Genomic DNA, 15085 nt, shown 5'->3' with positions numbered 1-15085 from the left:
ATTATCTTAAAGCCATTTTGATCTAAAGGCTTATGCTTAAATGCTTGAACTTTGTTTCTTAGACAAATATAAATAGTGAAGTTGATGCCTATGTATGAATTTCTTTCCAAAGCCTTTGCCTTGGGAGACTACTTTAAAGAATCTAAAATATAAGATAGTTTTGATTTGTTTAATACTTTTGACTGGTAGTGTATAACAGATTATAGTTTCCTTTTTATTAACATTACTGTAGTAATAAAATAGTAATCTTTTACTCCCCACCAAGACAGCAGCTACGGTTGCAATATCAGTCATCTCTAACCAAATGACCATCTCTATGTTCAAACTCTCATGCCAAATGAGTGAATTGGGCCTGAATCAGGAGTCCCTACAAAGAGTGCTGGGCACCAGCCAATATTGGAGCGGAGGGGAGAGTTCATAGCTTTGAAGAGGCTGCATCTCCTTCTCTCCCTCTGCCTGTCGATCTGCCTCTCTGTTGGATCTAACCCCTCCCTCTCCCCTCTCTGCTTCAGCTCTGCAGGAGACATTAATGATCTGATGTGGGATCTGCCCTTTACTACCCCAACCAGCTGTAACACAGCATTTGCAATAATAATAGCTGATCTGGGACCGGCCATTATTCACCCCCAGCCAGGTGTTCCTTGGCGCCTGGAAATTTAATGATCTGACCAGGGATGTGACCCTTTGACACCCTGACCAGTTGTCTGTTCCAGTTCTCTCTCTCGTTCCGCCCACAGTATACAAGCCACAGTCCATAGGTGTGGTGGAGGCGGATACACAGGTGCGTTTTGAAGCAACTTGAACAGGCAGTGATGGTTTCAGCTTGACTGAGGATTGGCAAATGTGATAAATGTAATGTAGAAATTCCAGATTAGTCCTTAGATTGGATCGTAGATTAAAATGTTTTGTATCAGAGAGGGATTGTTTAGGTGCTACTATTTCTGCTACTACTACTACTACTGCTACTGCTACTACTACTACTGCTACTACTACTGCTACTACTACTACTGTAACTACTACTTCTACTAGTACTACTACTACTGTAACTACTACTACTGCTGCTACTACTACTGTAGCTACTACTTCTACTGTAACTACTACTACTGCTGCTACTACTACTGTAACTACTTCTATTGCTACTGCTACTACTACTGTAACTACTACTTCTACTAGTACTACTACTACTGTAACTACTACTACTGCTACTGCTACTACTACTTCTACTACTGCTGCTACTACTACTACTGTAACTACTACTGTAACTACTACTATTGCTACTGCTACTACTACTGTAACTACTACTTCTACTACTGCTGCTACTACTACTACTGTAACTACTACTATTGCTACTGCTACTACTACTGTAACTACTACTTCTACTAGCACAGTACTACTACTATTGTAACTACTTATATTGCTACTGCTACTACTACAGCTACCTTGAAGTAGAGCATGACAACAGCTTGCTGAAAACATGACAAATTGAAATACTTTACTCATTTACAACACTCAATACACTGTATGCGGCTGCTTATTTTCGGACCTTTGTGTGACATGTCTGCCTTATACGCATAAATGTATTAATAGATTGATTTTTATGGAGCATTTTAAGGGGAAATGACTGGAGGGGTTTTTCCTCTATCTAGCCATAACTTTCCATTTTCCCGCTCTCACCTGTCTCGTTCTGTCCCCGTATATCCCCAACTCTTTCTCATTTGCTTCTTTCACTCTCTATCCTTCACCATCCCCTCAGACACACCTAACTATACTCTCTACTTCCCCTCTCTTACACACTTACTCACTCACTCTCTCTCTCTCACACACACACACACACACATGCTGTATACTTTTACTGCATTTCATTGCAGTGCTGAATCCGTAATGTGCAGACTCAGTAAAGCATTCAGACAAGCTGAGCATGATAAAGTAGCCGGTGGATGTAGTGCTGGGAAATATTTCAAAATTTTTGGAGCTTTTTTTTTTCATGAAGAATAAAGTTGCATGGGTTGGACGGAGTGAAAGAGGTAAGGGCGACTCTCTCCTTCTCCTCTCACCCACTGTTTATGCATATTTGCACAAATGTATTTGCACCTCTGTCCGGTCTGCTCTTGCATATTCAGCTATACACCTAAATAAGATTGTAACTTCAAATTACCTCTTCCATCATGGCCAGTGGTACTGCAGAGTGTCTGCATGCCCCACAGACCCCCTGCAGAGTTAAGCTCAGTGTGGAGTAAATCCCCAGGCTTGTCTCCCTGAGATAGATTACACTGCACACTCACACACACACACACACACACACACACACACACACACACACACACAGGTCCACATCTTCCCATGGCTTTGGACCGCATGCTGTGCTCTGTTCCATATTCCTTGAACAACCTTGAAGATTCCCTCCAAATAGTTTGATAAGCTCATTTACATTTAAATTATCACATAAATTAGTACTGTATGGAATACAGTATACAGACTGAATACAGATGATGTTTTGGCCCAAACATCCGGCAAAAAAAGTAATCCATGTAATTGTCCATGTTGTTGTCCATGTTATTGTTTTGTCCCGGCAACTATTGCGCACTCAGCTGTCCTGGTGGGGGATCCCTCTTTGGATTGGCCCGCCCAAGGTTTCTTCCATTTCTTTCCTAATAAGGTTTTCCTTGCCTTCGCTGAGGGTCTAAGGTTCATGGTGCCGGTTAGGTGGCTAGGCTAGATAGGTTAGGTAGGCCAGTCATGTCTTTTCAACATGCTATTTTGTGTCTTGTTCTGTGTTTTGTTCCGTGTTTTATTACGTCTGTACACTGTATTCCATCATTCCATCATTTAATGGTGGGACACTAAGATCTACCATAGTGAACAATATTGTCATGGATTTCAGTTACATAACATTGCCAGCTGACAAAATTGTCTAAAAATGTAACTTTCAAGAAATCAAGCAAAAGAAGCCTTATTTTGAAATGAAATACATATTGACACCCATAAATCTATAAAATAAGTTTTGAATGGGTTTTAAAAGTAATGGAAGTCGTTCAACTGTCAAAGATCGATGCAGGCTAAATCGTCTCTTCAAGTCACTAAAATTGGAGTTAGTTTGGCACAACAGCTGTGTTATAAGACAAGACATCAACCAGTGTTTACAGTGATAATCAAAGTATACTGAGTTGTAAGAGTAGCCTACATCTATATCAAAAATATTTTCAACCATATGGCATTTCCGGGCAAGTTAAGGATCAGAGTCAGGATACCAAATTGAGTCACACTTTATCCTGGAGTGTTGCTGCTTGATGACCACAGTAACATATTTTTATTAGGCTTGATTTTATGTCCAGAGACTAAAATTTTAATTTGGGTCCTGGGCTGAAAGAAGAAGCTCTGGTTTAAGGGGTTAAGGACCAGAGCTTACGAGTGGGAGCAGAATCAAATTGCTGCATCAGAGGGTTGATGAACACATCTAAGACCATATTGTCCTGCATGGATGGTTTAATACTTTCTCAAACCATGCTGAACTCTGTACACAGAATGAAGTGTCATTATGTGGGTCTATTCCACTCCACTGTGTTTAAAAAAAATTTATTTTCACAATGAAAGTAAAAGAAAGGTGCTGCTGTAGAGGTATGCACACTGAAAAGTCGTAATGCTCTGCCAAAGTTAAATTTTGCTTTAAGAGAGATCGAACAGTATGGGTGTGTTGTCGAGTGAGAGAGAACTGGGTGATGTCATATGGACTGATTACCTAAAATGTCATCCAATCAAATGTGCGTCTCCAGGAGGGCTAAGGAGTTGGAGCTAGACTTCAGGTAAAATATCATTCCAAACCCCTCTTTATCCATAAGAAAAGTTTGGAGAGTCTTCTACGCCTTTCAGTCATATTACAAGAGAAAACACAAATCTCCATCCTTGATCCGCAGTAAGCTGTGTGTTATGTGCATCGGATGTTTTATTTTTAGCTGTGCCAGCGCACATTGCCATCAGTGTTAGATCCAGTGGCTTGGTACACACAGATGCAATAAATTACCTTCTAGATCTTTAAATGAAAAAACTTTTTTACCTTGTTAACAAATTCTCCATATCATAACGCACACCTATTTAACTTTACTTTACAAAGTTTTAATTTTCTCGTAGTTTCATATCAAAATTCCATGACTTTCACTTTTTGGAAAATTGCATATTTTTGGTGTTTTTTCATCGTGGTTTTCATTACAAATTCAACCAATAATACCGTCACAGATTTTTGGCCAATCCCCTCCTTCTGCCCCTGCCATCATATAAAATCTGCAATTTCACAACTTTCAAAGTAGTCTCGCTTGGCCAGTCCAGAAAGGCAGAACCCATTGTCGCTGTGGGATAAGTGAAAAAATTTTTTTTAGGATGTTTGTATCTCTTAAACCGATCACACTCGTCAAGAGCGCCGTATGGTCTGCTTAAATAGTATCAGGGGAAGCTGTTTTGCCGGTGGAATGGATGATTCATTGTTCAAAAAAACTCCATGTAAGAAAGTTCTAGATGTATATATGGGAACAGCCTCCCTCAAAGCCTTTCTTTAGAGAGGCTGGATGACTTTCAAAAAGCATCTTAAAACGTAATTTATTTCACTGGCCTTTTCTTAAATTTTTAATTATTATACATTTACTGTATTTTTACTTGTGTAGGATGTCATTATACTTTTATTTGTGGCTCCACTGTACATTGTTTTAGTGTTTCATACTGTTGCGACACACTTTGTACCCTTCTTGTTATCTATGCTTTTAACTTTATGAAGCACTTTGTTTTGAAAGGCGCTGTATAAATGAAGGTTTACTTACTTTGTGACAAGAGTTTTAAAGATGAACACAAGAAAAACATTTGATCATTTTGGTCTAGAGGAGCTCACTGGATCTATTAAGACCAACTACGTTTTTGTAGCCATATGCAGCTCTTGCAGAATGTTTTAAACCCGGCCTCACAGAAGCAAGATTGAAGTGGAGAGGACTGTAGTGTTGGTTGCCATGCCACTGAGGCACGCTGCTGCCAGGATTAAACGATGTGCTAACGCAACTCCAACTGACTGTGGCTAGACTGCTAAAGTTTTTTTTATTACAAGAGACGGGGGAAAAGAGCAGCACACAGGAAGCAGAAAGGGGGGAGCATGCTGCCTGAAACATACTTCCTGTATGTCAGACAACTTTCAAAGGTAAGGCGGTGCTGTTTCCTTTTCCTAAGACACCGTGGTTGCATCATGGTGGCTGGAATTTATTTATTTTGAAGAATCCAGAATTTGTGGCAGCTCAAGATTATGTGCAAATCATTTCATAGGGCTTTTTAGATGCTCAGGGAGGGGTTGGAGGGGGTATACATGACTAGAGTGAATTATATTACGTTGACTTTAAAAACTCCACCTGTTAACACAAAGCACAAAGTGCTGTGGTAACACAGTGTTGTAGAAACTAAGAATCACTGAACAAAATATTTGATCCATGCGTTGACTTAACCCGCTACAATTAGAAAATCACCTAGCTGCTTCCTAGTGTCTGGATATACAGCGCACCGGCCTCCAGATGGTTGATGCTTGTTTGACTTCTACCGTACTGCCTGGTGTACAAGTGCACACTGGATTTCCCTCAGGCAGGGCTCTTGTTGCTCAGTACATACCGTTTTCTTTACTTATTCCAGAACATACCATTGCCCCCGCAAGAAAACTTATTCCAGAGATTAAAAAAAGCCTTCACTAATTTTATTTGGAATAACAGACGACCAAGGCTAAAATTATCTTTGCTGTATCTACCTTATGACAGGGGGGGACTTCAATGTCCCAACCTACAGTGGTACTACTGGGCGGCCCAATTGTGAACGATTATGTTCTACTTTTTGAAAGAATCCCCTCCAGCTTGGGTAGATTTAGAGACATGCTCTGTTAAACCAGACCTACCATTGCATCTGTACATGTACTCATCTAAAGTGAAAACTTTGAAGAAAGCAACGAATAACCCTATTATACTGAATATGATAAATGTATGGTATGACATCCAAAAATATTTGAAAATTTCCCAGCCTCTATCATTTTTCAGTCCGATCTGGGGCAATACTGAGTTTAAACCTGGAAGAGCGGATGGGGGCTTCCGTATTTGGGCAGAGAGGGGACTGAGGAAAATTGGCGATCTATACAAAGAGGAGAAGCTTATGTCGTTTCAGGAGATAGCAGAAAAATTCGACTTACCAAGAAAACAGTTCTTTAAGTACTTGCAATTACGCAGCTTTATCTATGCAAGTCAAAATCGAAAATATGACATTCCGACCATCTCCACACTGGAGGAACAGGTCACAAAGGACTGTTACAGTAAAGGCTTGATTTCTTCTTTCTATGATTTCTTACTTTCTGGTTCCCAAGTGTCCTCAGAAGGAAAATTAGAAGCATGGAGGATGGACTTGAATGAGGAAATAACGTTGGAGGATTGGAATGTGGTTTGTGAAGATGCACAGAAATTATCTATAAATACTCGCCTAAAATTGTTGCAATATAACTGGCTCATGCGTATAAAAGTAACACCAGTTAAATTACACAAGTTTGACAATAATATACCAGACACATGTACTAAGTGTAATGAATGTAAAGGAACCCTGTATCATTGTATTTGGGAAAGCAGGAAAATAATGGGTTTTTGGAAAGAAGTAAAACATGTGATGGACAGAATTACCTCTGTAGAGGTCCCTCTTGAACCTAAGATTTACATTTTGAACTTGTACCCTTCCAGTTTAAAACTAAGGAAGAAGGAATATACACTTACAGACATGTGTATCTTGCAAGCCAAACGGCTTATTGCTCTTTATTGGAAGAAAACAAATAGACCAAGTATTAAAGAATGGATTAACGAAATGGCATCATGTATGGTATTAGAAAAGATAACTTACATATTGAGGAATAGACAAAATGTGTTTGAGGAAATCTGGAATCTTTACTATGTTCCTTAGAAATGCAAGTGTTAGAGATACCCTAACATAAGGCAATAATCTTATAACTTCTTAAAATTATAAGTATCACCTTTGAGACAAGTATGGCATTGAGAGTACTACCTAGAGTGTTGGCATAATTTTTATGTATTTTTTATTTTTTATTTTTTTTTTTAGTTTCTTTTTGTTTGTATATTTATTTTGGTACTGCTGTTCTTTTCTGTGTGGGTTTATGCCACCCATTCGTCTTTTGTCTTTTGTTATTGACATGTCATTGTGTAACGTCTTAGTGTAATGTCTTGTTGTTGTTTGGAAGGGTCTGGGGAGGTGGGGTGGGGGAGGGGGAAGGAACATTGTTTGTTCTTGTCATTTGTTCTTATAAAGAAAACTAATAAACATTGTTTACAAAAAAAAAAACAGTACATACCGTAATTCCCCTAAGCAGTGTGCATGGCAAAAGGTGTTGTGTACAGATGCCGCTCTTAAACTAAGCTTTGTAAAACAGAATGGAACTCTAGGAATTACACTGGATGTGATGTTGACCAGCTCCCCATTAAAGTTCTATTCTATTCTATTCTATTCTATTTGCTTCTTTTTTGTTCTGTTGTATTCTGTTCTTTTCTCCTCTGTTCAGCACCGTGCAGTGACATTTTGGGCAGCATGGGCCCAAGCACAAAAATAAAGCTTGCCTGTAGCTAAATAATTTTGGTGTAACAGGCAGGCAGGGAGCCCATTTTTAAGGCGTTTATCTCTTTCTCGGCAGGATCCTGTCCTGTGTAAGATAATGATGGCAAAAATTATGGAAAAAATACAGAAATTAACATTTTAGGTTAATTTATGAGTGCGGCGCAAAAGGACAGTAGCTCCAGGGCCCTTTGGATGATCTCTGTGCTTTGCATGACTTTTCTATTTTATGTTCATAAAAACCTTATCTTAACACAACAGCAGCATTGGGTAGGTTAGAGATTACTGATTACCTGCTCCAAATTGTAATTAGTTACTGTATTTAATATTACATATATTATATATTCAGAAATGTATTCAGAAACGTATATTCAGTTCCTTTTGTACTACTTTACCTTCAATCCAAAATGCTATGAGACATTTATTCTAACTTAGAGACTTAATAATTTTAATAGTGATATTATCATAATCTGCACCCACCAACAACTGTTATTTCAACATGTGTAATATATTTTGTTGTCAAATGTATCCATAATCTGATTACTGTTTTTATTCCAGTAAATTTAACAATTTATTATTTTATTAATCTGATTTCTGTATTGTCATTAAATGGATCCTTCTACTCCCCAACCATGTGTAAAAGAAATGTCAACCTTCCGATGCGATCTACTGACAGGGCTACAATGGGAGAAGACAGAGTCTTGTCTCAAAGTGTTGGCGAAGAAATCTGACACCATATTGCACTGCATGGGCAATTTAAATGCCTTTTCAAACCATATTGTGAATGACATCTACTACACAGATGAACATATTGTAAGAGAGGTGCCAAACTCCATCCAGCCATATGTGAAACATCAGAGGGATCAGCAGAGGGAGACGGCTGTAGGTGCTGTCCCTCACGACTGATGGAGACATCCAAGGCATTTCCCATCTACAGTATACTGTGACAAAAACCCTTAACATTGTGGCAGAGTGATTTAATGTGGTAACATTGTAAGAATGATTCATAGAGTCATTTAACCATTTGTGCATCCCCAGAGGGGCTAAAGAATGGGAGAAGGCTAATCTTATAACAGTTAGATGTGTTTGACCTGTGGAAGCCTACTCAAATTGCAGCATGTATCTGTTCTGCAGCTTTTATATTGGCTAGTTACAAATGAAGTCAGTCAACCAAAAGGTAGAAATTAAATCATTTGACTTGCCATGGTTGTGTGTGTGAATCTTTCATGCTAAATAGAATTCATGACCAAACAACCACAGTAAAGTGAAAACTGTGGTTTTCTGCACAAATCTCTGCTTGCTAGCAACATTTCCCATGTCAACATAATTCTTGCACATGGAAGCACTTGCTATGTGCATGCGACACTTTCAAAAGCACCTAGACTAAACTGTTACCAAATCGTTCTTTAGCATATTGTAAGCAATCAGAAGCCTCAAACAACCATATGTGAATGACCGGAGGGATGAGACGCAGGAGAAGACTCAAGGTGTCGTCCCAGAGGGCTGATGAAGAAGTATGCAACAACTTTTTGGTAGGAAAACAACATATTGCTTCATGTTTTAATTGGAGCAAGTTAATGGTCCATGAAGACTTGTGTACTAGTCACTAAGACAAGCTGTTCTGATTAAGAAAGCGTGTGTGTGTGTGCGTAGTCAGAAAAAAAAAAAAGCTAGGTTTTCACTGTCTCTTTGGCCAAGTGCCTGTTTGGCGTCAAGTCTCCGGGGGGAATTATTAGCGCTGTTCTTTTCTGTCCTCAAACTTTTTCTTTGCTCTGGTGTCTTAGAAACTTGATAAGGAAATGTTTGCAGATGTAGCTTGTGTACCCATGTAATTGCATGTCTTTTACTGGTAGAACAACCAAACATTAATCGTACCACGTGTACAACACAATGTAAATTTTTACGATAGATAAGAGTAGAGAGAGAGGGAGATAGAGAGAGAGAGAGAGAGAGAGAGAGAGAAAAGAGAGAGAGCGAGTGGCATTAAGGTGTCTCTATTTTGGGGGGAATTGAGGGCAGAGCATGAGAGTCAGCAGAATGTGTGTATGTGTGTATTTGTGTGTGTTTGTGTGGGAAATGTACTTGCCTTAATTGACGTGTGTGACATGTTTGTTATGTATGGGAGAAAGAGAGACGGAAGGAAAGAGCTGTGGTATGATGTGAATACAGTGTGTCTTTCATCTTTATCAGCTGTCAGCACGGTTAATAGGGCAGTAGACAGCTTTCTAACACACACACACACACACACACACGCGCGCGCGCACACACACACACACACCACACACACCGCCATGAGCGGGAAATGAGGCAATTCTATTAGGATGACATACATCATTCCTTGACAGAGGGGTTCATTTTACACCTCAGTCAATACAATGTTGAATTATTATAAAGTTTCTCTGCTGTATTTCCTCCAAGTTAAATGTTGCTGTAATTGCCATTTTATCATAGTTATAGGTGACAATACTGTGCTATCACTGCTGTCAGATGCCACATGAAAACCTCAAATTAAAAAATAAATAAATGTATATATGTTTATATATATTTAGTATACAGTATATACTGTATATATATATATATATACCTTTTTGAAAAAGGTAAAAAAAAAATACCCCATATTACAAAAAAAGACTAAAACTAACACTGAAACTAATAAAAACTAAACTAAATCTAAGCATTTTCAAAAATAAAAACTAAACTAAACTAGCAAACCCGCTTTAAAAAACCGAATTAAAACTAAACTGAAATTGGAAACAAAAAGTCAAAATAAATAAAAATAAAAACTAATGAAAAATGCAAAACTATAATAACCTTGGGTTGAACATACAATAATTTGGCAGTGTATGTCTCTTTCCAAGATAAACAGTATGGGAGACGACAAAGTGAGAAAGTTAAGTAAAAAATTAATTAAGCTTGTTATGTAAATACATAACTGAGTGAATAAGCCACTAAATAATTAAGTAGGCAAGTAAGTAAATGCACTGTAAGCAAATAAGTAAATAAAAATCTAAGTACATAAGTAGATAAGTAGGTCAGTAAATAAGCAACTAAGTAAATAAGTAGAAGTATATAACTTAAAGGTTAGGTAAGTAAGCAAGACAGTAAATAAATAAATAAAAATGTAAGTAAATAAAGAAGTAGGTAAATAAGGTAAGTAAGCAAGTTAGTAAATATACTGTAAGTAAATCAAAGTTTTCAAAATTAAATAAGGAAATAAGTAGGTAAGTAAACAAACAAACAAATCAGCTCTTCCGGGTCACTTCCTGTTTCCTACCAGAGCGGCTGGTCCACTTCCGGGTCGGACTCGTCGCTGCTGGGACAGGCGGCCATGTTGTCGTCGCTCAGCTGGTCGTGGGACCGCGGGGTCCGCTGGCAGCAGCCGCCTAGCGCCGCCCGCTCCACCTTAAACACACCGCCATACAGCAGCTCGTACAGGATGGCTGCACACACACACACACACACACACACACACACACACACACACACAGGGAGGGTCACAGGTTCGGTCAGACCCACAGGGGGGTTGAAGCAGAAGCTAGAAGTGAAGCAACAGACTGTGTTAAAAATCATCTTACATCAGCAATTAGAGACAAAAAGAACAACAGAACTACATTTCCCATGAAGCCTCTCTTCACCATAAGGAGCAAACCAAAATGATTACACCTTTTTTCCCCCCCTGCTGTGTGACGCGAGAAACACGCAAGAAAATAAAATAAGGACCCCGGACACATTCAAAAAGCCACCCGGACCCTACTGACCCAGGACCTGTTCTGGGCCGGAGCCTCGGTTTGAGAAGCGTTAGAGAAACACGTCACACACACACACACACACACACACACACTCACACTGACAGACGGCAGCGCTCTTCATGTGGCTGATGGGATAAACGCTGTCATAGTGGTTTCCATTCAGAAAACACAGCTGGACCTGAGGGAGGGGGGGGGGGGGGGGAGAGAGAGGGGGAGAGAGAGAGGGAGAGGGAGAGAGAGAGAGAGAGAGAGGGAGAGAGAGAGAGGGAGAGAGACAGAGAGAGAGAGGGAGACAGAGAGAGACAGATATAGAGGGAGAGAGAGGGAGAGAAGAGAGAGACAGAGAGAGAGACAGAGACAGGGAGAGAGAGAGAGAGAGGAAGAGAGGGAGACAGAGAGAGAGAGACAGATAGAGAGCGAGAGAGAGAGAGAGAAAGAGAGAGAGAGAGACAGGGAGACAGAGACAGTGAGAGAGACAGAGAGAGAGAGAGAGGGAGACAGAGACAGTGAGAGAGACAGAGAGAGAGAGGGAGAAAAGAGAGAGACAAAGAGAGAGAGAGAGAGAGAGAGAGACAGGGAGAGGAGAGAGAGAGGGAGAGAAGAGAGAGAGACAGAAAGAGAGAGAGAGAGAGAGAGAGAGAAAGAGGAGAGAGAGAACAGAAAGAAGAGATATAGTTAGACTTTAACAGGCTGTAGTGTGTCTGGAGATGCAGAATCAGCAGAACAGCAGCATGTGTGACTCGATAAGGCTAACGCTAACAGACAGGATGTGGCTAATGAGCTAGCTGTCTTTATCTCTCTGTAGAGGAGTCAGTTGAGTCAGAAGCCACCGAGCAGCCACAGCTGCTCCATCATGGAGGTCATTTATTAATAATGTCTGAATACAGTATACAATGTATAAGGTGGATTTGTTTCCACTGTCTTGTCTTTAGCCCTAGTCTCTACTCCAAAACATGAAGAGTTGTAGCTTGAGAAGAGTCAGCTCAGTTAACCTGAACAAACTGTTAGCTAGCTAACTAGCCAGCAAACACACTGATGTTAATGTCAACATGCTAACGCTAGCTGCTACTAGCTACGTTAGCTAGTGTGCTAATCAGATGTGTTAACAACAAGACAGTGATGGTTAGCTGACCAGATGCTATGGTTAGCTAGCTAACAAGCTGACATTATCTAAACACTAAATCAATCAGATGGATCAGTGATGAAATGATCGGTTCAGTCAGAATTGAACCATCAGCTGTTCAGAGCTGAGGACCTCCAAGATGGCCGCCACAGGGGGCGGGGCCACATCACCTGACAGCCTGCTGTCTAAAGTGAAGTGAGGCAGCAGGACAACAGGGAGTCCGTCTCACCGTGTCCTTGAAGTTTTTGGCTGTGATGTTGACAGCAGGTTTACCAGGCTCCTGGAAGATCAAGAAGTCCCTCCTACAGAGAGAGAGAGAGAGGGAGAGAGAGAGGAGAGAGAGAGAGAGAGAGAGAGAGAGAGAGAGAGAGAGAGAGAGAGAGAGAGAGAGAGACCATAAAGTTATTTATTTCAGAGACACGCAGTTCCTTTATAATGTACATAGTATTGGCATGGCAACACAACATTCCAAAGTTGTTGAGAAAATTATACACTTGTCTTAAAAGAAAAAGTTTCATATACAAAATATGAATGTAACTTATTTGCAATTCTTCATATTTCAAATGGATTGTACCAGTCCTTGAGAAAGGCACAGAGAGAGGGGGGGGGGGGGGGGAGAAAGAGAGATAGGGGGGTGGGGGAGAGAGAGAGAAAGAGGGGGGGGGAGAAAGAGAGAGAAAGAGAGAGAGGGGGGAGAAAGAGAGACAGAGAGAGAGAGAGAGAGGGGAGAGAAAGAGAGAGAGAGAGGGGGGGAGAGAGAGAGAGGGGGAGAAAGAGAGAGAGAGGGAGGAGAGAGAGAGAAAGAGAGAGAGATGGGGGAGAAAGAGAGAGAAAGAGAGAGAGAGAGATGGGGAGACAGAGAGAGAGAAAGAGAGAGGGGGAGAGAGAGAAAGAGAGAGAAAGAGAGGGGAGAGAGAGAGAGACAGAGAGAGAGAGAGAGATGGGGCGAAAGAGAAAGAGAGAAAGAGAGAGAGAGGGGGAGAGAGAGAGAGAGAGAAAGAGAAAGGGGTGAGAGAGACAGAGAGAGAGAAAGAGAGAGAGGGGAGAGGGAGAGAAAGAGAGAGAGAGAGATAACTGAACCTCTCTCTCAGTCCCTGTATTGAATGTATTGTGTTGTATGTGTGCTCTTGTGTTTCACAGATCACAGCTCTTACTTGTACATGACAGACAGAGCGTTGATCTCCACCTCTCCCACCCACTGCTGAGAAACACAGAACACCACGGTCAGTCAGACAGATGACACTCTTGACTTCTGACCAGCCAATGGCATCGCTGGAAAGATTTTTAGTCTCAGGAACAAACAGACTGTCCGTCCCTCGTGTGAACACACAGAGACACAGAGACACAGAGACAGAGACAGGTGTCAGCTGTTACCTGCGGGTCCTGAAGCTTGGACAGATACTCCTCAAAGTCTCCTTCGATGAACTGGAAGACAGGCAGGAGACACCGGTGAAGTCAGACAGACATCCCATAATAATCGGAATAATAATGATGATGATGATGATAATAACGATGGTGGATTTTTTGGGGGGTTCAAACAGCCACTGTGGCCGATGGATGAAAACACAAAGAGAAATTCACACGTTTTTTTTTTTTTTTTACCTTTTCAGGGTTTTTATTTTTTTTTATTTTAATTACATCAATGGCATTTTTTTCATTTTGGTTGTTTTCATTTTTTGTATTTTATTTCTTCTTAAATTACATCAAATTTGTAATTATTATTTTTTTTTATTATTATTTTATTTATTTTTATTACTATTTTCATTTTGTTATTTGTTGTTGCTATTTTATATATATTTTTTATAATTATTATTCTTAATAGCCTGGAAATTTGATCTAATATTCAAGCAAAACAATTAAAATTTGGTGTAATTTGGTGTAAATTCCTGCCATATCCATGAAAAATGGGCTGATATTGATATTATCAACCATCAGCCCAAGGCTAATCAATCAATAACATCATCTGAGTTCTTTTTATTTTTGTGTTAGTTTCCTTTGTGGTTCATGTATCCTGCTTTTCTTTGTGACTGACTCAACTCTCTTTCTTTTTAAGTTGTTTTGAGTTTACAGTTTTTCCCTCCGACTGTTCGAAGGACTCGGTGTAAAGCGGATCGGTCTGGAGCGACTCCTGCTCAGGACGTCCCGACCTGGAGGGGGGCGCGGCCCGTCTTTCTGCTTGGTATTCTGGGTCTGGGGACCACTCCGGTTACCTCCACAGCAGGAGATCACTGACTACGTCTACATGGACTCCAATAATCCCACTATAAGACAATATTTCGATAAAGCGTTTACATGAGTTTCTTATAGAATATCCCATTCATATTCCTGTCTACATGCTACAGAGCAGAGTCCAGTTAATGACTGAAGATGCACACCCACATTATGTCTGAGTTTCCCTCCAGAGTTTAACCTGAAACTGTTGTTGGGAAAATCAGAAAATCAGAAAATGCTGTTTGTCTTAATCTGGTTATTATCGGAATATGGAGCCATTTCAATGAATGAAAAATCCAATAAATAGTAAAAACAGTAAATAGTTCTACTGGCTGAGACTGACACCAGCCGGAGCATGATGTCATATAGCTAGCTGGTCCAATATCCAACA

The 15085-nt window shown here is 40.2% G+C and overlaps 1 protein-coding gene across 1 annotated transcript; it reads right to left on the bottom strand.

Annotated features, from left to right (window-relative positions):
• Positions 1-10885: 10885 nt before the first annotated feature.
• Positions 10886-14018, bottom strand: LOC139640427 (OTU domain-containing protein 4-like; the record flags this gene model as incomplete). The annotated part of the gene is made up of 5 exons (XM_071514623.1): positions 13858-14018; positions 13638-13684; positions 12713-12785; positions 11457-11538; positions 10886-11051 (listed from the first exon to the last, which is right to left on the bottom strand). Coding segments are annotated over exons 2-5 (329 nt in total), but the record flags the coding sequence as incomplete, so codon positions are not given.
• Between the last annotated feature and the right edge of the window lie 1067 nt (positions 14019-15085).

Source organism: Centroberyx affinis, unplaced genomic scaffold (assembly GCF_046629955.1).
Source record: "Centroberyx affinis isolate AG114_WGS23_722 - 3 ecotype Tasmania unplaced genomic scaffold, CSIRO-AGI_Caff_v1 ptg009431l_1, whole genome shotgun sequence".
Classification (NCBI taxonomy): domain Eukaryota; kingdom Metazoa; phylum Chordata; class Actinopteri; order Beryciformes; family Berycidae; genus Centroberyx; species Centroberyx affinis.
The sequence above is the reverse complement of the archived record's forward strand: the minus strand, read 5'-3'. Positions and strand labels throughout refer to the sequence as shown.